The sequence below is a fragment of the Astyanax mexicanus genome, chromosome 19 (genome assembly GCF_023375975.1).
Source record: "Astyanax mexicanus isolate ESR-SI-001 chromosome 19, AstMex3_surface, whole genome shotgun sequence".
NCBI lineage: Eukaryota > Metazoa > Chordata > Actinopteri > Characiformes > Acestrorhamphidae > Astyanax > Astyanax mexicanus.
The window spans coordinates 16126699-16152951 of record NC_064426.1 but is presented as its reverse complement, the minus strand read 5'-3'; the positions used below and the strand labels follow the sequence as shown (position 1 = coordinate 16152951).

The following is a 26253-nucleotide window of genomic DNA, read 5'->3' as shown; positions in this document are numbered from 1 at the left end:
AGTGTGTGATGATGGCTGGGGCATGGATGATGCAGAGGTAGCATGCTCACAGATGGGATGTGGCAAAGCTACCAGTATCCACGACAACGCCCACTTTGGTGAGGGAAGTGGACCAATATTTCTGGATGATGTTGGTTGTTCTGGAACTGAAACCACCCTCACAAGTTGCTCTCACAGAGGTCTTGGAATAAATGACTGTGGTCATGGGGAAGATGCTGGAGTTGTCTGCTCAGGTAAGAAAGCAGTATTAAAAGAACACTCTTCAAAGAAAATACATATACTGTATTGTAACAAACTTTTCTTTAACAGATGTCCTGCCGAGCCCCACACTCACCCTGATCTCATCACACTCTACTGTCTCACCTGGGGAGTCTGTTCAGTTAAAATGTACTTTGCCCCATCAAAACTACATGTCCTTAAACTTCCGTTTATATAAAAATGGAGTATCAGTACAAACCCAAACATCTCAGTCTCCAGCAACATTTACATTGACTGTGGATACCTCAGTTCAGGGACAATACAGCTGTGACTTTTCATACCAGAGAAGCAGCTCATCCACTTCATCCAGCACAGTTAACATCACTGTCGGTGAGTGCATAAATTATTACCTCATTATAATCACTCCAACAGTAGTAAGCTAATCCTGAAATGTCTCTACAGGACTTTGTTCTAAATAGAAGTATAATTTATGGACATACAGTGGTATCAAAAGTTTGGGCATGCCTGATAATATTCAAGACTTTTCTTTGTACATGATGTCTAGATCTAAATCTGTTCATTTTCGAAAGAAAAGGCCATTAGCATCAGTGGCATCACAGTTGCATTCAGCAACAGTGAAGTGGGGATTTTGGAGAATTACCTCCCCTCTTCATTCCCAACTCATCCCAAAAGTATAATTTAAGAGAACACAGTTCCACTGCTCCACAACTCAATGCTGGGGAGTTTTGTAGCCTTATAGCCCAAGCCTGGCATTATGTATGGTGCCAATTGGTTCATGTGTTTGTTGTCAATTCTTCTGCTATAATACACTTTCACTATATCAGTTTAAAGAGGCCGAATGTATTCATTATGAGGGGTGTTCACAAAGATTTGGACATGCAGTGTATGTATTAGAGGCTGGTAAATCTAAGTATCTGAAAGGAGGAAGTGAAACGGCCGGCATTATGCCCTGTCCACTGGTGCATGATATGATGTGTAGGCGGAAAGTTGCATGTAGAACATTAAAGCGTACCTAAACCCACTGATTTTAGCTGACTCCACCCTCAGCTCAAATTTGAAAAAAATGAGAGGAGTAGTTTGGGATGGGCACTGAATGATGTATCGGTTAAATGGGCAGGTCAGAAGGGAGAGTTGTTTGGGCTGAGCAGTGGACAACTGCAGATGTGTCGTCATTTTTTAGTCGGCGTCATCTTGTTTATGCCCACATTTGGGGTTCCTTGTCTTAACAGCTTTTGTCTACGGCCAAAATGAATATGCTGTTGAAAAACTTCCCTGTATCACATTCTGTGGTAAATAAATAAGTTCAGAACCCTGTAGGTTTTATTCTGTGTACATTTTCTTCCCGAAGAACACTGGATCTTCTGAATTACGAGAATGTTTAAGAGCAATAATTAGAAAAATGCTAGCTTTAAGCTAATGCTACAGTGCACAGCAAAGCAGCAAAGAATGCGAGCAGACTCGATTTGGCGCAACACCAGTGGTCTCCGGCTATCATTTTCCAGCATATTACACACAACTGATCTAACTAAGAAACTAACTGCCCTCGCTGAGGCGAGCTGGGTGTGCTACAGCAGACAAACTCTAAAACAAGCAACACATCATTACTCCCGAATAAGGTTAAAATGCTGTAGCTTTACCAGTGTATTTGCTGTGGTATAAGCGTTTTTATTTAGAGAAACAGATTCTATACTGTTTAAGTTTTTTTAATTATATTTTCCAGTGACTCTACCCACTCCTCGCATCTCTCTCAGTACCAACAAACAGGTCACATGGGGAGAGAGAGTTGACATCACCTGCTCTGTAGAAACTCAACACACAGGAGGAACCTTCAATCTAAAAACAGGTTCTGGGTCTGTTACTCAGACAAAGAGTGGAACCTCTGTCACCTTCAGTTTTCCCAAAGTAGACTTTGCCAATGCAGGGTCTTACTACTGCCAGTACCAGACACGAGTCTCCAGTCGAGATTTCAGCTCTCCACAGAGCAGCTCTGTAGATTTTACTGTTATAGGTAAGCCAACTAATTTTTCCCCCTGTCAATTCTCGGTTTATGGGATGTTTTGCCATATCATGGTACATGTGTTGTTCTTTGGGCTAAATCTTAAGCATCAGTTTGAAATAATGTCTTGGTGACTCATAGCAATCTTAACTAAAATGTATCCCACATGGATTGATAAATGTGCACCATAAATTCAACAAATTGTAAAAGACACAGCTTTGACTAAGATTTGTTTCTCTTCAAATGGATTCCTCTGACTTAGCTATAGCAGATAGACTCGGCTTTCTTAAAGATGAACCCAACTCTCTCTTTTTTGCAAAATTAGTTAACATGACTTGATCCTCTCTTAAAAATGGGGTCTGCTAAATTTTTTACCCAAAAAGAGATCTTTTTTCTTTTAAAAAGATCTCTCTCTCTCTCTCTCTCTCTTCTAAATGGTTTCAACACTGTTCCAAAAAATTCACCTCACCAATGGATCATCTCCATTTAACCCAATTCAGCTTTTAACAACTCTTTTGACTTAACTCTTTGACTCTAATGAACTCAGCTCACCTCAGGTCAGGTCTGCTTCCCCTGGCTTCACCTCAATCTTGCTCTGCCAATTTCAACCTTGCTCACTAGAGCTCAGTTCCACTATGATCTTTGAACTTAATGTATGTTCGCCTTAGCTCTACTGTACTTGTTTTACTTCAGTCTACTCAACCATGCTCACCTTAAATAGATGGCATGCCTCATTTGTACTCCCATTAAGTTCCACCTGATTCCACTCAGTCTCTCCTCCTATATCATCCACCTCTCCTCACACATCATTACTGCTACAACTTATATGCTTACTAGCCTAAAATAACTTTTTTTTAATCTGGTGCCAACTAGAAGTTCCATGGTTTCTTCCTGAATTTTGCCTTCAGTGTCACAAAAGGGTTTTAGGCCCAAAGTTCTTTCCCCTCTCTTCACTCTTCTCCAATCGCCATGCTCGCCGTAGCATGTTCCATGATCCTGATTTAAGTAAAAAGAGGGCTCACTGTAGCCCAGTTCCTTACTAACAAATTTAGTGTCTGATTTTCTGTTACTTTATCAAACAACTCTATATATTTTGGTTCAAATCCTTTTCCAGTGACTCTACCCACTCCACGCATCTCTCTCAATCCCACCAAAGAGATCTCATGGGGAGAGAGAGTTGACATCACCTGCTCTGTAGAAACTCAGTTCAGAGAAGGAAGCTTCACGCTGACACAGAGTTCTGGGTCTTTAAGAGAGACCAAGAGTGGAACTCCTGTCACCTTCAGTTTCCTGAAAGTGGACTTTATTCATGAAGGTTCTTACTTCTGCCAGTATAAGACACGAGTATCCAGTCGTGATTTCAGCTCTCCACAGAGCAGCTCTGTTAAATTCTTGGTTGTGGGTAAGGAACGTCTTGTTTAGTTTCTGCCGTTCATTTCTGGTTATCAGTTTGAAACTTATGAGTTTCTCTTGTTTTACAGTGAATTTGCTGCAGCCTAATATTTCCTTCAGTGCTCCTGATGGGGGGTCCCACTGGGGGCCCCAGGGGCTAGAGGTGACAAGGGGCTACAGCTTCAACATAATCTGCTCTATTCAACCACAGTACCGAGGAGGTTCCTTCCATCTAGAGTTCAGAGGATCCAATATCACCAGCATCAATCAGCCTGCTGTTAACCACTCAGCTACCTTCTTCTTTCATGAGGCTGATTATGACCATCAGGGAAACTACAGCTGTGTTTATGAAGTTACTGTGTCTTCACGCACTTTCAGATCCTCTAACACTGAACTGCTGGCTATTACTGTAAAAGGTACAGTAAGAGACATTTCATTAATTTACACATTTGTTCTCCAGTTTGAAGTGTAAAAAAATCTTAATGGTCATTTTTCTCACAGCTTCACTGGCTCCATTGATTGGTTCTGGAGTGGGAATGGGACTGTTACTCATATTAGTGCCAATACTCATTTTCATCATATGGAGATGTAAAAGACAAAAACGGCAGATGGATGCGAAGATGGTTTATAAACAACGTAAGTACTTTCTCAAAGAAAGTGATTTTTTCGTATATATATATATATATATATATATATATATATATATATATATATATATATATATATATATATATATATATGTACTCCTGATAAAGCTCTTAAGATCAAAAATAGGAAGAGTTTACATTTTGCACTATTGGATCTTAAGAAGGTTTTACATAGAGCTTCACAATGCAAAAAGCAGAAATGGGTGCAAGAGACAGTCAATTTGACAGTTGCATTTACACTTAAACATAGCTTTTTCAGCTGATATAAATTTTAAGAAAACATACAAAATCTGAGCAAAATTCTGGATTCCACATAATTTTCTGTCAAGTATTTACATGGTCAAGACCTCCTGATGGCAAAAGGAAAAAACATCACCGACTTTAAACATGTAGGATTGTTGAACTGCATAATTAAAGGCTTCCGACCATGTGCCATCTCCTTCAATGCCACAAAATTGCCTGTTTGAAATTTGCAATCGAGCTCTAAACATGGAACAATGAACATGTTCTCTGACGAGAAACATTTTTACGTTGAGATGCTTTCTGTGTGGCACAGTGTGTGTTTGTCTGTGTGAGAGGACAGAGGCTTTTTCCTTCAGTGAAACAATGGCATGTAGGGGTGTCAAACAACAGCTGGCTGATGAAGATGTTGCAGTGGCCATCATGATTAAGAGCTCTTGTCTCTGTGGTAATAATCAGTTTTTTTAAAAGGACAGTGCTGCAGTTAACAATGCAGGATGTTCCCCTGATATAAACCTGACTGAGAACATTTAAGAAGGGATGGCAAGGGAATTTTACAAAAATGAACATCAGTTTCAGACAGTGTTCAACACTTCAAACAACATTCCCACAGGCCTCCTGGAAACCTTTGCATCAAGCATGCCAAAACGATGGTTTGAGGTGATTAACAAGAAGAGTCCTTTTTTAGACACTTTGATTTAGTACCTTAGTTCATGCCTCTTGTGTGTTTCGGGCAGCACAAGTCATATTTGTTGCGTACACATGGTACCAAAGAAACACAACATGCCATAAATCAAACTGCACAGTTTGACACACAGTTGACGGCTCGCCAATAGATTGCGAGAATAGGGCGTTTGTCAGTATCCATGTTCATGTTTAACATTGAGCAAATAATTATACTTTAGTTGGTGACTAAAGTTTGGAATGTGTTCTCTATAAAGACATTTATTGCCATACAAAATCTGATAAACCTAAACATTTCTTATTATTCTAGTAATGTTTTATTTAAACAATTCTTCAGGTGCTGTAAACACATATGATACTTCTCATGGGATGAACGAGATGGAAGAAGATGAGGAAGATTACGAAAACGCAGATGTTTTTCAAAACAACAAAGATTCAAATGATTCTGATGAGGACTACATCAGTATTGATGAGAAAGTGGATAAAAAGCCCAGGACAACGGTGGACAACGACTATAGTGGTGAGTGAATCTACGTGTAGGAAATTAATTTCATTTTTACACTAGCTGTCGAAAAAATGTCCCATCTGTTTAAAATGTTTTAACTTGTGTATTATTTTGTAGGTCCTCATGAAATGTCCTTTGCGGGGAATGAGCTGGAGGAAGATGAAGATGACGACTACGAAAATGTATGTATGTCTGAGGAGGGTGGAGTTGATATGCATGCTGATGGAGAGAAATGCTGGTTGGACAGTGAATTTGAGGATGAAGACATTTATGCAAATGTGGAGTAGTCTGGAGAACTATGCCTTTAATGTATTCAGTTAATAGTACTCTGTCAGGTTTTGTTTAACACTGACAGGAAATTTCAACCAACTGAAGTTCTGTTAATGGTTGTAATATTTGAAGCAGGGGTGGTCCTGGAGATCTACTATCCTGCGTTAACCTCCAGGCTTTTAGAGGCTTCTCAAATGTTAAGAAGAGGCCTTGTGTTAAAAGTTTATTTCTGTCATACACTGTAAACAGATGTAATGCAGTAGTATTAAGTTCATGGTATGTGCTAATGGAAAATGTAACAATTTTTACTTTACGTTATGTTTAAACAAATGTAATTTTGTTTGATATTTTGGGTTTACTGACCTAAGTACAGTTCTGGTGTTCTCAATGAGAAAGGGGTGGAGCTGGTATGTTTAAGGGAGAGAGAGAGAGAGAGACAGGTCTAGAGACATGCCAGGAGAGAGCCAGACATGCCGAGAGCGAGAGCTAAGGTTTAGAGCAGGGGTGTCCAAACTACGGCCCGCGGGCCATTTGCGGCCCATTTCCTATTTTGGAGCGGCCCGCGAGGTATTTTAGAAATAGAATGATAGTTGGCCCGCTGTTAAGCAGGTTTTTATAAAGTGAGATTCAAAGTTTGAACGCTAGGTGTCAGAAACGTACCAAAGAGTCTTAAAGCGGCGAAAGTGAAGTTTTAGCGCAGAAAAATGGGCCAAAGAGTCTAAAAGAGGAGAGGGTGCGTGTTTCTAGCGCAGAAAAACGGGCCAAAGAGTCTAAAAGAGGAGAGAGTGCGCGTTTCTAGCGCAGAGAAACGGGCCAAAGAGTCTAAAAGCGGAGAGGGTGCGCATTTCTATCCCAAAAAACAGGCCAAAGAGTCTAAAAGCGAAGAAGGAGCGCATTTCTAGCGTAGAAAATTGGGCCAAAGAGTCTAAAAGCGGAGAGAATGCGCATTTCTAGCGCAGAAGATCAGGCCAAAGAGTCTAAAAGCAGAGAGAGTGCATTTCTAGCTCAAAAAAACTGCCAAAGAGTCTAAAAGCAGAGAGGGTGCGCACACTCTAAGTACTTTTTTGTACTCAAAGGTACACTCTTCATAACTGTACTCTCAAAGGTACAATTTTGGTGTTTACAGGGTCAGATTTGTTCCCTCTGAAGTACAAAGTAATTTCTAACAGAAATAAGTACAAATTTGTACCATTTAACCAGCCAAAGGGTACATTCAGTATTCTGTATCACTGTACTAATAAACAGTATATATTTAAATTGCACATTTTTTATTTGAAAGCCAGACAATTTTCAATCTTCATGTTTTTGAGCCATATTTAGTTGATGATAATGTTTATAATTTTTATAATCTTTACTGGCACAAAAACCATGGGTACAAAAAAGGACTTTCACTGAAAGGTACTTTTTTGTACCTCAATATAAGGTACAGCCCCAGCGACAAGCTTTGTATTTTTTAAGTATAAATCTGTACTTATATTTCTTAGAGTGCATTTGCTGCGCAGAAAACGGGCCAAAGAGTCTAAAAGCGGAGAGAGTGCGCAGTTTTAACGCAGAAAAAGGGCAAATTAGTCTAAAAGTTGCCGTAATTAAGGAGTTTAATATTAAGAGACATCATGAAATTAAACATCAATTTGAAAAATCTTAGTTTACACAACACTGTCAAAAATAAAGATAGTAAGTCAAGTAAAATGGAGTGTAAATAAAAGTAATCAGGAAAATGTATTATTTAAAGTGGTATATTTCATTATTTGTTTTATTACAGAGTCTTTGGCCCGTGACTTCAAATATATTTCTCCTTCTGACCCCCAACAAAAAAAGTCTGGACACCCCTGGTTTAGAGTAAAGAAAAGCATTAGAAAGAGTCTATTTTAGATTTTGGCCAGTTTTCTGCCAGGCCAAAGAAAAAAAGTCTATTCCAGTGTACACTTATGTTTACTACATTCAAATTGAACTGTTATGATTGAAATGTTAAAGGCTGTTGGGACTTTAACATTGCTGTTAAAGTGCACCTGCTTTCACCATGCTGGTTGGAATATAATTTTTTTGTCTCTTTGTTGTTTCTCCACTGGTTCTGGTAAAACTGTGAGAAACCTGTGACTGTTGAGTTTTTCTCTTGTGCTTCAATGTGCACCATCAGATAGCTCCTTCATAGACTCTAAAAGGAGGCTCTCTGCTCTAAAACAAAATGAAGTGCATTCTGAAAAGCCTTTTCATGCCTCCTGACCACCAGAATGATTAGGCAGAGGATGACAATCCCCATGTGTGCAGCATGTCTCAAGACCTGAATACCAACAAGGTCATATGGGAAAACACGCCCCCTGACTAAAAGAGAGGTGCACACATCTCTTGTACTTTTTATCTCTTAGCATAGCAGAGAGACCACACTCTCAGAGCTTGCTTTTGAGTAGCAAAGGTTCCTTAATGCTTAATGGGTTCTGCCCAATCTGTTAATAGTTACCTAAGTTGTTTCACACTCATATAGAGCACAGTCCCTGCCTGCGGATTGCTTTTTATAAACGCGCTTCAATTCAAGGTCCTCCCGTTTGGCCTTATCATGGCCTCACAGATTTTTACCAGATGCAGTTTGTGTGCTCTGTCTCCCGATATTTAAAAATTCTCCTATATTTAGATGACTCGGCGCATTTCGAGCATTCTGGACTCTAGGATAGCTTCTTGATTAAATTGTAATGTTTTAAGCCTTAATGTGTAAATGCTTGTCACATCCTTTGTGTTCCAGCCTCTTATAGGCTAAAGGTTAATCACTCTGTTACACAGTGTAACACAGTTTAGCACTGCTGGACATCTGATTTTACCTGTTGCATCTGCGTTACTTTTACCATATTTGGTTTCTTTCAACATACATCCTGTTCCTGCCCCCCTCTATATTTACAGTCATATGAAAAAGTTTGGGCATCCCCCAAAACAGGGACAGCTCTTGTTAAGCCCAGAAGTGGCAGGCCAAGAAAAAATCAGAAAGGCAGAGAAGAAGAATGGTGAGAACAGTCAACATGCAAAAGCACACCTCAGGCGACTCTGTTGGTGGCGTGCCTGCAGAAATGGCTTCTTTTGCATCACTCCTGCATACAGCTTCTCCTTGTGCAAAGTGCGCTGTATTGTTGACCGATGCACAGTGACACCATCTGCAGCAAGATGATGCTGCAGCTCTTTGGAGGTGGTCTGTGGATTGTCCTTGACTGTTCTCATCATTCTTCTTCTCTGCCTTTCTGATATTTTTCTTGGCCTGTCACTTCTGGGCTTAACAAGAACTGTCCCTGTGGTCTTCCATTTCCTTACTATGTTCCTCACAGTGGAAACTGGCAGGTTAAATCTCTGAGACAACTTTGTGTATCCTTGAACAACTATGTTGAACAATCTTTGTTTTTAGATCATTTGAGAGTTGTTTTGATGAGCCCATGATGCCACTCTTCAGAGGAGATTCAAATAGGAGAACAAATTGGCCACATTAAGTACCTTTTCTCATGATTGGATACACCTGGCTATGAAGTTCAAAGCTCAATGAAGTTACCAAACCAATTTAGTGATTCAGTAAGTCAGTAAAAAGTAGTTGAAGGGTGCCCATACTTTTGCACTGGTCAAATTTTGGTTTAATGCATATTGCACATGTTCTGTTAGTACAATAAACCTCATTTCAATCCTGAAATATTACTGTGTCCATCAGTTATTAGATATATCAAACTGAAATGGCTGTTGCAAACATCCAAATATTTAGAACTAAAAATGATTAAGATTAATAGGGGTGCCCAAACTTTTTCATATGACTGTAAGTTGTAGATCCTGAGTTAAGAAATAAGTTGGACTAAGGGGTCAGGCCATGGCAGTGGGCCTGGGTTGGGACCTAGTTGGGGAATTTGGATCATCAGTGCCAGGCTCTGGCTTTGTGAATACTTATGAATAAAGTAGGATCTTCCTGCACTGAAGCTCTCATAGACTGATAGTGTGAGGAAGATGGCATAATCATGTCTCTTCACTAACCGCTTCAGAAATGTACAACAATTTCAGCTGATGATGGGCACAACATCACAATATAGTGTATACACAACATTTTGACCCCCCCCCCCCACGCCCCCCCCCCCCCCCCCCCCCCTTACTGTAGGCACACATATTCCGATGCACAGGATCATTATTGATGCCTCACTATCAGGCTGATGTCTTTAGAGGACAAGTGGCCTGAGCTTAACCTCTTTTTTTAAGGGGCCTTGTGTCATTTATGATATGCATGGGGATTGTCTTCCACTTCCTAACCTCACTGGTGGTCATCCAGCATCATATAATCACGGTTATCTGAGTAAGTAGTGGTTAATCCAAAATACCAGCTAAAAGCCTGAGCACTTTTAAAAAAGATATCATGTATGGAAATGTGTTTTCTCATTGTCTTGTGTTCCCATGTTCTTGTGTATTCATGAAATTTACTAGTGGTCATAGGTGCATAGGTAAGGGAAATAATCAGGGGTAATGCTCATGTGGGGTACTGATACACGGAAATTAGCTCTGGGTCCTGCACTGTGTTCTCATCAAGGTTGGTACGGTCATGAAAAACCTGGAAATGTCATGGAATTTGAAAACAGCAAGTTCCAGGCCTGGATAAGCTTTGGAAAAATAAAATACCCAGAAAGTTTAGGAAAAGTCATGGAAATTTGCTCTACAATTCTCAGTGTTTGTGTTTATGGACCACGAAAAGCTATTCTGGTGTTCAAAAATAATGTAATGTTTGTTTAAATCCATCGTGTCACTTCGCTTTAGCTAGCTGGCTGCGCGAGTCCAACTCCAACTGGAGCTTCACCTGCACTGTAACTGTAAATTCACTCAATGAGCGAAACTGCTGATTTAATGTTGTCCGACTTCATTTAGACTAATAAAAGGCAGAGACGCGAGGACCTGAACTGCAGAATATACATAAATGTGATATTTATACACAGTAGAAGCAGCACGGAGCTAGCTAGCGCTCTGCTAACTAAACACCGGGTTGCTGCTGCCATAGGAAGCCCGGCCCCGGTATTTCCCTATATCTTCACTGCATCGCTCCACCTATTTCATCGTGCGCATTAAAAAATTAAATATTACAATTTTTAGAAGAAAATTAGAAGAAAAAAAAATTGACTAGCTCTGTTTAATGTAACATTAGACTGAGAGCTCGACACAACAGTGTAATTTTGTTTGCTAATATTTTGTGATTGGCTCTAAATGCAGGTTATTTCTCTTTTCTACACACATTATTTTTTTTTTGCTGTGATTTACATATTAAACGTATTACATGTTAAATAGTTCAGCAATAAAAAAAGTGTGTATGACCAAAAAAACATATATATATTTTTTTGTCCCAATATTAGAAGCAAAAAAATAAATTAGCTGGTTGTTTCTAATATTGATTATTTTACTGTATGCTGTTCATTTCTCCTGGTGTGTCTGACAGGTTAACTGTGTGATTTGAAACTCCTTCAAGTTACTAATCTGTGTTTTTATATTTGTGGTAGGGCATTTTTTAGGCTGTAATGGCCATTTGTTTCTCTCTTTCTTTGGGTAGCAGGTTTAGAAATCCCAGCCAACAGACATATTATTAAAAATTGATTCAAGTTCAAATTCAAATTTCTAACTAAATTCTAAACTCTATATCATGTTCTTTGATGAAAGTATGAACCACTGTTTACAGGTTAAACATTAGAAATGCTTAGCAGTTTATGAAATCAGCTCAGAGGATCTATTATTGAAGATTGTCAGCATTGCGTAAAGAAATGTTTTTATTTATTATTATTAAATACATTTTAAGTAAGATATAGGTCTACTATAATCAGTTTTGATGTGGATTCTTTTTTGTTTTGTTGTTCATGTCTGCACTGATATTTTAAAGATTGTGCGGTTATGAAAATTTGTTGCAAAGTCATGTTAAAGTCATGGAAATGTTTTAGTTAAAAAGTGTATGAACCCTGTCTTATGTTTGATTCTGTATATTTTACTGTGATTAAGTACCATTAGAAGAAGTGCAATAGCGTTAAAGTACTGGTGCGTGATAGATTTGAGTAGCTGTGAAGAACTATAGTTGTGAACTTCAGGGGAAGTATTATTATAGCAAATGTGCCAAATGTGTTTTTTCTGTATTTGTAAGACCCACCCAACATCTACAATGCCAGTAGTCTCAGGGTTAAGTGTTAAGTATTAACTAAATGTAAATATAGGTATATTACTAAAAACGAAATAAATGTAATGTGATTTATTTACTCTGAATTTCACACCTAAGGCTATTTAAACCATGTATATGCTCTTTCCATTTTTTTTCTCTCACTTTTAAACCTTTTAATTTCCTTTTAATTAATGACTTTGGTACTGATGACTTTGTTATAATCTTGAAAATTGTTTATTAATGCACTTTTTTACAGCAATCTTGGCGTGTGACTTTTTTATGAACAAAGTGTTATATAAAGTGATATAAATAAATTACTTTTTGAAATACAAGATGAGAATTGTCGTATGTGAATAGTAATTTAAAAAAGTCAATTTAGGGTACAACAGATTATAGCACTAAATGTACAATTAATCAGTTGTTATTTTCATTTACTACACAATAAGTTTTTACAGTGTAATTTAATAAAAAAGTGTATTTTTAAGATGTATTCAATAATGTAGAGGTGCCCAAGACTTAAATAATACTTATATAATTGGTTGATTATCGGTGCCTTCAAGTCCATCTTGGAAGTTCTGTTTGAATGCTTTTGATCAAAACAACATGAAAAAGGCTTTTTTACTCCTGTTTTTCGATTGCTAAAAAAGATCAAGTATATTTACAATAACTGCCAACAAAATAAACGGACAAAAATATTAGTAGCATGTGTTTACTGTAGTATGTTTTTTTTTTCTGTGTGGATGAGAGTAAACCATAAAAAAATAAAGTGTTGTGAAGTGTTACTAATTACCAAACACATAACCAATTTAAATTATGAATCAGTGTTTTTATTGCACACTCCCACTTCAGACAATTAGGAGACTGTGTTTCCTACTTGTAAATACTACTAAATATCTCTGAAATAATGGCAGTAAATTCTACCACATAAAAGCTTTTTAGCTTACTCTCATAATTAATAAAAAAATACAAAACATTACTATACCAGAATTTGTTCATTAAATCAATTAAATAATAAAAATATAACTTGGTCACTTAAGTAACTTTATAATCCAAATGCTGCATAGAGTATATATACATAGTGTATTATAAAAATATTTAAATCAATAGTTAAAAGAACCTCAAATTCAAATTACCTCTATTATTTAATAGTGCTTTTTAAATAATAGAATAGACAGTTTTAAAGAGATACATAAAATAAATAGGATCATGAGAACAGTAATATAAAAGAGTTAACCTTCATTTACCCATTTTCCTTTATGTTTCTGTCACTCTGTGAAGGTGTTGAAGTTATCTGAGTCCGGGTTCGCGATAAAGATAAAGGTGACTGTGTTCTCAACCCCACCAAAGTTCAGTAGCGGGTTCTGATTGGAGAGTGATTACATTTCATTTTGTCACGAATACCGTGCTGCTCCTAGACGAAATGCAATCCTGTGCATTGGGATTTGCAGGGCCACACAGTGAAATACAATGCCATTAAGCTAATTGCATTTAAAGGAGCTTTGTGTGCAATTATGACACAAATTCAATGTTTGGTTTTTAAAATGTAAAGTGTTGTGTATTGTTTTTCAATAAAGAGATCAAGTGCAGTGAAATAATAATGTAGTAGTGGTTTTGCATTTTATTTTTGCATGTTAGTGAGGAAAAGCAATGCATCTTGTGGATTATATTTAAATTTTGTCATGGTAGTGTTTGCTTTTTAATTTGGCACTAATTACTCTAGATAAAAGAAAAGTTCAGACAAGCCTAAACAGGTGCATCCAGATTTATCTGATGTCTGAGAAGCAGTTCTCTGGTCACGGACTGGTAAAAGTGCTCAGCTTTTGATAATAGAGGCCTGAATCATGGAAATGCACAGTTGTGTCTAAACCTGGCAGAGGTGTAGATAGCCTTTTTAGGGGCACTCAAGCTTGAGTCTCAAGCTCACAAGTCCTCCATAAAAGGAAAGTCTGTATGTTTCTCTCTGTGTAAAATAACAGGGTGATGAATATGCTCGGAAACTACATTTGAGCTTTTTTCACCCCTGGCATTTCTGAGAAAGCTGTGAAAACGTGGTTGAGCGGTTTTGTTAGCAGTGCTGTTTTTAGTAGCTGATGTGGTCAGCAAAAAAAATTGGTTATTAACTTCCAGTTACTGAAATAGGCGGATCACACACGAGCACTCGAAACATTCATGTGCAAATAGTGTGACTGTCAAAAAGCAGCCTGAGGCCAAAAGCGAAGAATTCAAAGATGATAACATTATCAACACTAATTCATTGTTTTTTTAAAGGATTTTTTTCTACTATAGACCACGAACACTTATTTACAAAAGCAGAGTCCCCACTTTATTCAGGAAAACATTTTTCAGGACTTTTGTTAGAAGCTTACCAGGTTTCTATTGGCTAATTCTCTACAAAAGTAAGGTACAATTTGACTGTAAGACATTTTACTGTACAGACCAATTAGAAATTAGAAAAAGAACTAAGATTTCTGAATTCTTTTAAAATTTAATTTAAAGAATGTAAGACAGAATTGAAAGACATTCTAGAGACAAATGTAAAAAAAAATGATTGCCTTTTAAGAATGAGAGACTGCTGAAAGGTGTCTATAATCTGGTTTCCATCCAAACCTTTCGAAAAAAGAATGCGCAATTTCCAAATTTCGGCAGAAAAAAATGCGAATTAAGCTGTGTTTCCATTCACTACAGTTATGAGAATAAACTTTAGATAACGTGGGAGAGGACGCCAAACAAGCATGGAGAGGTTTGATTCTGTTTTTGCTCTGTGCAGAATTATTTTCGTGTCCATTTGCCATCTCTACATGGTGATGGTGTTTGCTGTTCAAAGACGCCGGGCAGGACGAGCACTGGAAACGTTATTAAGGGCGGAAATCTCGGCGCGACCACGGCGACAGCCACCGTATACCTGGGAGCGCAAACGAAACAAACTGTTCTGGGAGAACATCGTTCAGAGCCATTTTTCTGATCAGCTTTGGATTCGGCATTTTAGAATGTCCAAAACAACGTTTGAAAAGCTGTGCGTCATGATTGGACCATATGTAGGGCCACGTATTTCCAGTCATCGCCCACCTGTAAACCCTTTTCCATCCAGTTTTTCCGAATTTTGGCGATGCGATATTCTAACTTTTCCACCCCCTCCTAGCGTAAAAATCGTTTTGCGATATTTGGGGCTTTTTTCGAATTTTTGACTTTTTCCATCCAGCTTTTTTCATGCGCATTTTCAAAATGCGCAAAAACTTGGTGGATGGAAAACCCTCTTATGTTCCAATGTTTCTCCTTCATGGCCTGCATGAAACCTTGAAGAGAATAAGTTTAGACATAAGAGAGAACCAAGTAGGAAACATAGTATATATCTGAGATCTTAAAATAAGCTGGCAGAAATGAACTTTTCTTAATGAAGAATTAGCTGCTTCTTATTTCTTTCTGGCAAACTCCCTTAGGAAAAAATGGAGATCAATTCAAGAAATGAATTGTAAGACAAACAAAAACAAGGAGTTATGTTTTTCCTACTACTATAGACCACAAACAATCCTTTACAAAGGCAGAGTCCCCACTTTATTCAGGAAAACATTTTTCAGGACTTTTGTTAGAAGCTTAACAATACACAAGTCACAGTTTGGTTCACAATGCAGTTCTCACAGTTTGAGTTTGGTAAAACTGGGAAAAAGGCTGGATTCACCTAGTGTTGTATTGTCTCCATAAAGCTTTTTTTACTGACTACAGTGAATTAACCAGTGAAATGTAAATGTCTTTCTTAAGATAACCTTTTATATTTCTAGAGAAAATCTAAACAAATAGGGCAGTTTTTTTATTTTGTAGAGGATTACAATTTAAGCAACTATTTGACTTTCTACTGTAGAAACAAATGAGAAAAACCCAAGATTTTCTTTAAGATTGACAAACTGCTAATTCCCTTAGGGTCTATGTCCTCCTGAGACCCGGCAATTCATTTTTGTGCACTGTAGTGCACATTAAGTTTTTGCTTACATCCCTCATACTATACATGCCACTCTTCTAAGTTCTGGTGTGCCTTTGAGAGGACAACCGTAGCTTTAAAATGATGTCACATGTGTGGGGGTGTGGCCTTGAGGCTTGCAAGCTCATTTTATGGATGGAAGAAAGAAAGGTAAGCAAGATATTTTTATTTACAATGTTTTTAAATGTCATGTCTTGATTAATTCTCATAAATAAGCATCTAATAAATAAGTTGAGTGAGTTTTCAGAACTAAACTTATTTAGTTTCACAGGAAAAATGACTATTGATCTATTAAAGTTCTCTGTAGTGCAAGTCAGGACTTGTACTTTAACTTTTTCTAGTAGACAGCTTCCTCACAGAGGAAGAGAAAATTCTTTACAGAATAATTGAGGGAGACTCAGACATAGATCTTTCAGAAGATAAGAGTCAAGTGATCCAGACAGGAGAGGGTGAGAACCTAGATGAGGAACCAGATGAGGATGACCAAGATGCAGGGCCAGATGTAGTGGACCGTCGTCCTATCTGGTCCAAAACCAAAATGTAAGGATCAGGGATTATTGGTTGAAAATAAAGGTTAATATAAGTAAAAGTGTTGTAAGTAATGTATCCTCGATATCCAAGAAAATATTTTATTTGTTTATTCTGCTAATTTTTTTTTTGTATATATATTTTTCTGTCTCTTAGGTTCATGCCTGTGTTGGAAGAACAGAGAGTTGCAGATGCTAGCACCCTAATGAGCCGTAGAGATTGGAGCCCACAGCAGTACTTCCAGCAATACATTGACAAAAAACTAATTGAGGACCTTTCCTTCTTCACCAATCAGCGTATGATACAGGATTCAGGGTGTAGTTTAAACACAATGCCAGAAGAGATCAAAACCTTTTTAGGAATCTCCATGTGCATGGCATGCCTTGGATATCCAAGGACCAAAATGTATTGGGCTGCTAAAACAAGAGTCACAGTTATAGCCGATTCCATGACACGTGATCGTTTCTACAAGATCAGGTCTTCACTGAAAGTGGTCAGTGATCTAGCTGTGCGAGAAGATGCAAAGAAAACAGATCCCTTATGGAAAGTCAGACCAGTTCTGAAGAGAGTCCTCCAAGGTTGCCTCAGCCTGCCAAGGCCAGCAAAGGTCAGTATTGACGAACAGATTGTTCCATTCACTGGCTGTTGCCCAGTTCGTCAGTTTTTGCCTGGGAAACTGAATCCAACAGGATTAAAGGTGTTCGTTCTTGCAAGTCCAGGTGGCTTAGTACTGAATTTTGAAACTTACATGGGAAAGAACACCTTCACTCAAGTCCAACATATGGGAATAGGTGGAAACACTGTCCTGCGCTTGACTGAGACGCTTCACAGAGGATCAGTGGTCTATTTTGACCGGTATTTTACCACCATCGGGCTTCTGGATGCTCTTAAAGAACGGGGCCTGTCTGCTACAGGAACAATTCAAAAGAATCGAATCCCAAAAGAGTGCCACTTCACTGCTGACAACATTCTGAACACAAAACCAAGAGGGACATCAGAAATGATTGTGCGGAGACCTGATGAAATAGCACTCACCAAGTGGATGGACAACAAGCCATTTGTCATGGCATTGACTGCCCATGGAATTGAGCCCCAGGATACCTGTTCCAGATGGTCAAAGAAAGAACAGAGGCACAGGAAGAAAAATTTCAAGTCCCAAGACCTGCAGTGGTTGCAGAATATAATATCAACATGGGAGGGGTTGACATGTGTGATCGCATGCTCAGTTTCTACAGAATGTCCAGCCGGACAAGAAGTGGACTGTTTACACCATACTTCACTTCATTGATTTGGCCATCACCAACTCATGGCTTCAGTACGGGCAAGACAGCCAATTCTTGCAACGAGCTGCAAAGAACACGTCCCAGTATCTGGAGTTCAAACTCCTCTTGGCCAAAGAACTGCTAACCCAGGGACAAACATGCCAATAAGACCCGAATTATTCAAGCGACGAAGATTTCTCTCCGGAAGTCAAGAAAAGAAAGCCCTACCCAGATGAGACAGTAAGAAAATATGGTGCAGTACACTTGCCTGAAATGGTAAACAGTCCAAGTCCTTCCAGGTGCAGAATGCCTGGGTGCAACAGTAAAACGTATGTGAGATGTGTGAAGTGCCAAATGTTCCTTTGTGTCTTCAAAAAATCACAGTGCTTCCTCATCATAAATGTATCATAAATGAATGAAGACTTTTTTGAAACAGAAAGCCCAGTGTAATCTTCGTTTCCTAAGCAAGTGGGCTATAGCAAGTGAAAAGGCAATGAGTTCTAAACTGACTTTTGACCAAATTTTCTATGATGTTTTTATGTAAATATGTTCTGATATCCTCCTTCGAATGATTTTTGTGGAGTTTTCTTACAATGAATTCTGTTTTTATAATCTGCTCTTGAATTTCCTCAGTGTTTCACATTTGTGATTAACTAAAGGGCACATATTATAACATTTAAATAAAGTTAGTTAAAAATAAAACAGTCTTTGCAATAATATTTGTTACCACCCCAACACTTGATTTATGTAAAAAAAAAATCTCTGGGTCTCAGGAGGATATGAAACCTTGAAAATAAGATTAGACATAAGAAAGAACCAAGTAAGAAACATAATATACTTCTGAAATCTTATTTGTCTAATGCTGAGGATAAATAGAGCATTTCTTAAATTTGTCTTAATAAATGATCACTTGTTTTTTTATTATTTTTAAATTAAATTTAAGCAATGTAAGACAGAATTGTAGGACATGTAGACAAATATGAAAAGCATATGATTCTTTTTTAAGAATGACTGACTGCTAAAAGGTTTCTAAAATGTTGATTTTTTTATGGCCTGCATGAAACTTTTAAAAAAGAATACGTTTAGACAACCAAGTAAGAAAATGCATTACTGAGATCTTAAAATAAGATGGCAGAAATTGTATGCTAAAGAGAAACAGATAATTTTTTACTTTTCTTAATAAAGAATTAGCTGCTTTTTATTTATTTTTTTTTCTGGCAAACTCTGATAGGGAAAAAGGGAGATCAATTCAAGGAACTGATTGTAAGACAGACAAAAAAAGTATATGATGTTAGGACTGACAGACTGTTGTAAAAGTTTCTGAAATATTCCCCTTTTATGGCCTGCATGAAACATTTGAAGAGGATAAGTTTAGACATAAGAGAGAACCAAGTATTAAACATACTATTTTACTTTATTACATTACAGATCTTTAAAAAAGCTGTGACTGCTGTTCTCCACATTAAGTATTTTCTTTAAGAAAAGAGGTAGTGGCAGTTTCATTTTGACTAACAGGAATAAAGCCCAGGCTTAGTGATGTATTAACTTCTTTCAGCAGCGAAAAAAAGGAAGAAAAAAAACTGTAAACATTTAGAAACAGAGTCAAGTTAAGAGGCAGTATCTTAGCAGCATCTTAGAAGCTGTGAAACAAACTGTGAGAAGTAAAAACAAGCATTTACAGCGAGTTATATCAGCTAAAGGCTTCCGTATTTAAGCAGCAGTGTGAAATGGGATGTAGTCTGAAATAGTATACTAATTTCTTCTAAAAACTTCTAAAATCACAAAATAATACATAAGCCTTATTTGACTCCTCTGCGGGTTCTTTTTATATTTTTGTCCTGAAATGTCAACATAAATAACAAAAAAATCACCCAACCCAATACTGGGCTGAGTACTGCATGCCCAATTAGACATTTTCCCTCCCCGGTGCCATGTGACTCGTTAGTGTTACAAGGTGTTTTGGGTAAAATTCTCTCATTTTGGGCACCGGATATTCAACATGATGAAGTCCAACTTATATAGCACCTTTCTAGAAACCCATGGACGCTTTACAATTCACGCATATTACACACAATCATTCATACTCAGCACTCATCTACACACCGGTGTAAAGTGGCAGCCAACAGCGCACAGCGTACTCTCAACCAGAAACAACAGTCCACCTGAAGGACTGCATCGGGCACTACAGCATTTACCCAGGACAGAGTGCCAATCCATATCTGGGCACAGTCATGCATACATTTACACACTCACAAACTTGCATTGCAGACATACCACACACATACACACCAGATCAATCAATCTTTCTGGGCAATTTAGAGCATTGTTTCATTTACCTGATCTCTATTTATTTGGACTGTGGGAGGAAACCAGATTTCCCAGAGGAAACCCACGCTGGCACAGGGAGAACATGGAAACTCCACGCAGATAGGGACTTAAACCCAAGACCCCAGTGCTGGGTTGCAAACGTGCCCAACATGGCACTTCATAGAAAATTGTCAAATGATGTGAGAAACGGAATTGTTGCTCTCCACAAAGATGGCCTAGGCTATAAAAAGTTTGCTAACACCCTAAAACTGAGATGCAGCATGATGGCTAAGGTCAACTAACATTTTTCCCAGCATGAATAATGACCCCAAACACCCCACCAAGAGGACAAATGCTTTTGAACCAGAAACAGCGACAGAAGCGCCTGACCTGGGCTACAGAGAAGCAGCACAGGGCTGTTGCTCAATTTTTGCATGTCATTCGGAAATCAAGGTGCCAGAATCTGGAGGAAGACTGGGGAGAAGGAAATGCCTGAAGTCCAGTGTCAAGTACCCACAGTCAGTGATGGTCTGGGGTGCCATGTCAGCTGCTGGTGTTGGTCCACTGTGTTTTATCAGGGGCAGGTTCAATGCAGCTAGCTATCAGGAGATTTTGGAGCACTTCAACCCAACCAAGTATTGATTGCATAACTGAACATAATTACTTTTCTTTTATTGGTCGGATGAAATATGCTCATTTTTTGAGATGGGGATTTTAGTTTTTTCTTTACTTTTTTGCCAAAATCATCCATATTAAAACAATAAAAGGCTTGAACTACTTCAGTTGTGTGTAATGAATCTAAAATATATGAAAGTCTAATGTTTATCAGTACATTACAGAAAATAATGAACTTTATCACAATATGCTCATTTTTTTGGAGAAGGACCTGTATAGTGACTGTCTGTAAACATATCGTGCAATTCACAAATGCAGGTTAAAGCTGGATCATGCAGTGAAGACCCATTTATTCAAAACCCATTTAAAATGAACTGACTGAGGTCAAATGCAAAACTGTTCTTGTGGTCAGATTAAAGCTCACCTTCCGCGAAAATCCAATTTTTCTTGTTTTTTGTGGAATACAGTAGGTCTCTCCGAGTTGAATGTGTACACCTGCACATTAAACTGTTTTGCAGCCCCCATTGTCTGCAGGAGCTAAGCAAAGAAATCCCCCCTCCCCCCCTCCGAAAAACGGGTGAATTTTGAATTATCTTTCTGCCTACGTAGGCAGAAACTCACAGACCAGCCCACCTTGGCTCGAGAAACTCCCAGAGGCGGAGCTGAAGCGACGCAACATCACCGCTCATCAGTTAGGAGGTGGGAGGCAGTGAGCGGCAGAGCGGCGGAGGGGCGTCGCAGTGCTCCTAGCCAATCAGAGGAGAGATATTTGCATGCTGTTTGCATGTATGAATATTCATGAGCAAAGCTGGAATCCGGTCATTTTTTACACACCCCTAAAACAGTCCATTAAAAAAGAGCTATACAGAGACACCTGAGCACTTTTTTTTTTACAAAAACGGCTCACATGTCATTCATTCATACTAGAGACCACAACTAGACATTTTAAAATGAAAGAAAAAACGACGGAAGGTGAGCTTTAATAAAAAATATATAGCTACGCTAGGACGCGAGAAGCTGAAGCCCCCCCGCGATGAGAGGTAAAGAAGAAAAAGAAGGTGGAAGATGGGGAGGAGGTGGGTGCCAAGTTGTGCCACACGCAGGAGGAAAGGAAGTGGGGGTTTAAATAGGGCTAGTGGGTGGAGTAATGGGCGTGGATTATCTCCCAAAACTTAGTTATAAATAACTCCACTTTGCTAGTATTAACCCACGTCCTGATGGAATATGATAGAAAGAGGGGGGGGCTAGAGTTCGGGGCAGCTACGCTAGGACGCGAGAAGCTGAAGCCCCAAAATTAGACAGTAAGGGAAGCCAGGCGCTCGTGAGCAGCTAAAAGGTCGCTTGCGTGGGTTCTGATGTATCCATGGTAAGTTTGGGAAGTCCAGCGACCGAGGATTTTGACTGTGTGATAAGGTAAACCACGGTGAGATGCTGTGGATGCGGCGCCGATTCTGAAAGAGTGGGCTGAAAAGAAGGAAGGGTTAAAACCGCTGAGTGAGAGAATCTGCTTGAGATGGAAATGAAACCAATGGCGAGTGGCAGGTGATCCGGATTCAGTGATGAAAAGAGGGTCGTCTGGAGAAGCTTGGTGAGTGAGACGGTGGCTAAGGTACGCAGTGATGTGCTCATAGGGGCTGAGAGGAAAAGTGAGTTTGAAAAGATAGATAGGGGCAGAAATGCCGAGCTGGTCAGTTTTATTGCGTTTGATTCTGAAAGTCAGTGTTCTTTCGTCCAAAATAGATAAATCAGAAAGACAGGGGTGAAAAGCAGGATTATAGGAGGTAGTGGAAGTTGTGAATTCCGAGCAGCGGAGAAAGCCGAAGAAGGCGAGGAGAAACATGGATTCAAGCGTAGCACAGATGGAGGGAGCAGCGTAACAGTGGCGGAGCGTGAAAAGACAGTAATGCAGTATATGAGAAGTGATGGGGAGGCGCCGATTGGGCGAACGCGGCTCTCGTCTTCTGATTCCTCTGATAAGTAGGGATATTTGGTGGTGTTTGGAAAAGGGATGAGGAGATCCTAATAGCAGAATAAGAAAGAAGTTGATAGCAGACAGATAGACTTTTAAAGTGGAGGAGCGGATCGAAAGATGAATGCTTGAGAAGGTGAGAAAGAAGGACAGAGTGTGAAGGACTAAAGAAGGAAAAGGAAAGTTTTGGATGTGGTGGAAACGTTTAAAACACTGCCAACCGGTCCAGTAGGTGGACAATGTGTTAGGGGATACGGAGTCAATGATTAAATCTTGAGAAGCGGTGGTGAGTTGGTTCATGCTGGATGTGGCTAGAGTGGGAAGATGGTATCGGAATAAGGTGGAGTCGGAGTGGGCTGAGGGTCCATATGTGGTGCCAAGGTCCTGAATTTCTGCAGGTTGGAACGAGAGAGCGCCAGCAGTGGGATTTGAAAGGCCAGGTATGTGTAGAGCTTGGAGAGAAAATTGGTGTGTGATGGATAACCAAGTCAGACGACGGAGATAAAGCATGATGGATAGATTATTGGATCTGGATTTATTGATAATGTATACAACGGTGGAATTGTCGGAATGGATGGAGACGATGCTTCTGTTCCACAGATGACCCCAAAGCAAGGCGGCTGCGACGACGGGGTATAACTCCCGCAGGGCAGTGGAGTAGCCGTCTGTAGCCGACTGTTCGATGAGCTCCTGAGGCCAGGGAGAGAAAAACCAACAGGTGCCACAATAGCCTCCACATCCAAAGGAGGGGGCAGCGTCAGTGAAGAGGAAAAAGTTGGGGTGATCCGGCGCTTTGGGAAGGCGAAAGAGAGAAATGCCATTCCAGTGGGAGAGTAGGAGGAGCCAGAAGCGCAGTTCAGACAGGCAGGCTTGGTCCAGAGTGACTGTTTGGTAGAGAGAGGTGGCGGAAGAAGACAGCGTGAGAAGATGAGAAACGAAGGATCTGCCTTGGGGAATAATCTGCATGGCGAAATTTAAATGCCCCAAGAGAGAGAAGCTGCTGTTTGGAGCAGTGCTGACGTTCAAGGAATAGAGAGAGGGCATCCTTGATACGGACCAGCTTGTCACGGGGGAGGGAAGCCTGGAGAGAAACAGAATCCAGGGTTATGCCTAAGAATTCCAGAGATGTAGCAGGGCCGACAGTTTTGTCGGGACAGAGGAATACCCAGACGGTCGAAAGCTGCAGACAGTTGGGTGATGCATCGGGCTGGAGGAGAGGTGGGGGCATTGAGGACGAGAAAATCATCCAGCAGATGGACGACGTACGGGATGAATAATATGAAGTAATATCACCCGCGCCAACGTACTCTGAAAAGGTGCAAGAAATCGGGATGCAAGGGGACGATTTTAAAAGCAGATACGATGTCCGCCTTGGCCAGCCAGGTACCCCGCCCGAGGAGGCGGATGAGGGAGATCGCGTTGTCCACGCAAGCATACGACATGGAAAAGTCGGCGCTGGGAATCAGGCTGTTGATGGAAGGTATAACAGAACTGTGAGGTGCGGAGAGGTCGATGACGATGCGCTTCTTCCCCGAGTACTTGCGTGTGGCAATGCCTATGGGGCTAACGCAATAGGTGGAAAACGGGAGAGAAGAGAAAGGGCCAATCATAAAACCCTCCGCAACTTCTTTGTGCAGAAGCAGGGAAACGACCTCCGGCTCAGCCTCAGCCGAAAGGAGGTTTGCGCAGGAGGAGGAAGGCAGAACAGCTAGACCAGGCGAGAACCCAAAGAGAAATCCATCCAGGAGATGAGAGACGAAAATGGGGTCGGGATGGCCGGAGAGGCACGAAGCCAGCTCGGGCACGTTGACAGGTGTGGACAGAAAGCGGAGCAGTCAGGGTGGCGCCGTGGTGGAGTGAGCGGGAGTGAGCCAGCCCGCAGTAGGAGCAGGCGTGCAGTAGCTTGCAAGACGAGGCGAAGCAGCCGCCCCCGTTGAAATTATTACACAGCATGCGAAGGCCCAGGAAACTCAGGCGTCTGCCGCGGGCATCAACGGAGACAACGCGCTGGGGGGAGGGAGCGCGGCCGGCCCGGGCATCCGCAAAGTGTGCAGAAGATCTTGCGGCTGCGCGCGGGGCAGATGAGGGGTCCACGAGGGAACAGGCTTAGGCGGGGTGAGAGGGATGCCACCGCCCACAGGAAATAGAAGCACGGCCCGTGAAGATCCTGCAGTACAATTCCATATCAAGAATGCCCCAGTACGTGGAGACATTCTGCTGCAAGAGGCAGGCTGCAGCCCGAGCCACCAAAGCGCACGGCCAGGTCCATTATAACAGAAAGATAATCGTCGAGTTCCTGTGTTCGTGCTGGGAAAAAGGAGCAGATGATGTCTCTGTACAAGGCGAAAGCCAAGGCGAACTCGGGGACCGTGAGAATCCCCGAGGCGCTGCTGCACGGAGTGTAAGGGAAATATCTCCCACATCAACGGTGCGTGGAGCAGCGAGCTGGGAGGAGGGACGCAATAACAGCGAGAGATCCACATCCGCACCTTGTAGAATTCGCTGGTGAAGTGCAGGCTGGACCAAGGGGGGGTTGAAGACCAGGGCTGGAGCGGCGGTGTAGAGAGAGTAGGAGGGGTCAGGAGCCGGAAGGCGGGGCCCAGGCAGCGCGAGGGAGGAGGCACCGACCAGGGAAGCGGCAGGCATGAATTCAGAGGCTGGTGGGCGGGCCATCAAAGAGGGGATGGTGTGGGAAGACGGTGGGAAGGCGTGGGAAGATGAGGGGATGGCGTGGGAAGATGAGGGGATGCGTGGGAAGATATGGGCGCGGCGAGGGAAGATATGGGCGCAGCGAGGGAAGACAGGGGCAAGGTGAGAGAAGGAGGGGGCATGGCGAGGGAAGACTGGGGAACAGCGTGGGAAGATGGTGGGACGGAGTGGGGAGGAGGAAACAGAGAAGAGGAGAAGGGGGGGAGAGGAAGCGAAGACTGGAGGCGGGCAGGAGCTGAAGGGAGGGAAAGGAGAGGACGGGGGGATCACCCAGAAGCGAGGAAGAGGGAACCCCAGCGGGGAAGGAGGTCGGCGCCGGGCCAGGTGCGGGGACCGCCACGCTGGCAGGGGGCGCTGGAACGGGGACAGAGCGCCGGGAACGGCTGCGAGGAGGAAGCAATGCCGGGGAGGATTCGCCGCGGGCTGCAGCAGGCTGGGTAGAGGAGCGCCTGGAGCCAGGGCTGGAAGCCTGAAAGAGGGAAAACAGGCAGCGCTTATTGGCCGACCGGGCGAAGGGAACGCCGCGGGACTGGAGCGCTTTCTGCAAACCAGATACAGTCCAATCTCCAATGGAGGAAGCTGCCTGAGAGGTGGGAGAAGTAGGAGGAGGCCGCGAGGAAGCGGCAGAGGCAGCCGGAGGGCGGGAACCAATCCTGGGGGTCGAAGGCCGCCGTCGAGGGGAAGGAGAAGCCGGCGAAGCCCGGCGGCAGCGCGAGGACATCTTTGTCCAAAACCGCAATGCAGTTAAGTCTCATCATTTTTTTTCAGTATGGCCGTGGAAGAGCTGCCACCACCTGGAAA

At 41.1% G+C, this 26253-nt stretch overlaps 1 protein-coding gene across 1 annotated transcript in view; it reads left to right on the top strand.

Moving 5' to 3' along the window:
* Positions 1-26253, top strand: part of LOC103034334 (uncharacterized) — a 381713-nt gene that overhangs the window by 229514 nt on the left and 125946 nt on the right. The window contains exons 5-7 of the mRNA XM_049468281.1: positions 1940-2227; positions 3330-3617; positions 3697-3770. Coding sequence (XP_049324238.1) covers positions 1940-2227; positions 3330-3617; positions 3697-3770 — 650 coding nt within the window. The remainder of the gene's footprint in view (positions 1-1939; positions 2228-3329; positions 3618-3696; positions 3771-26253) is intronic.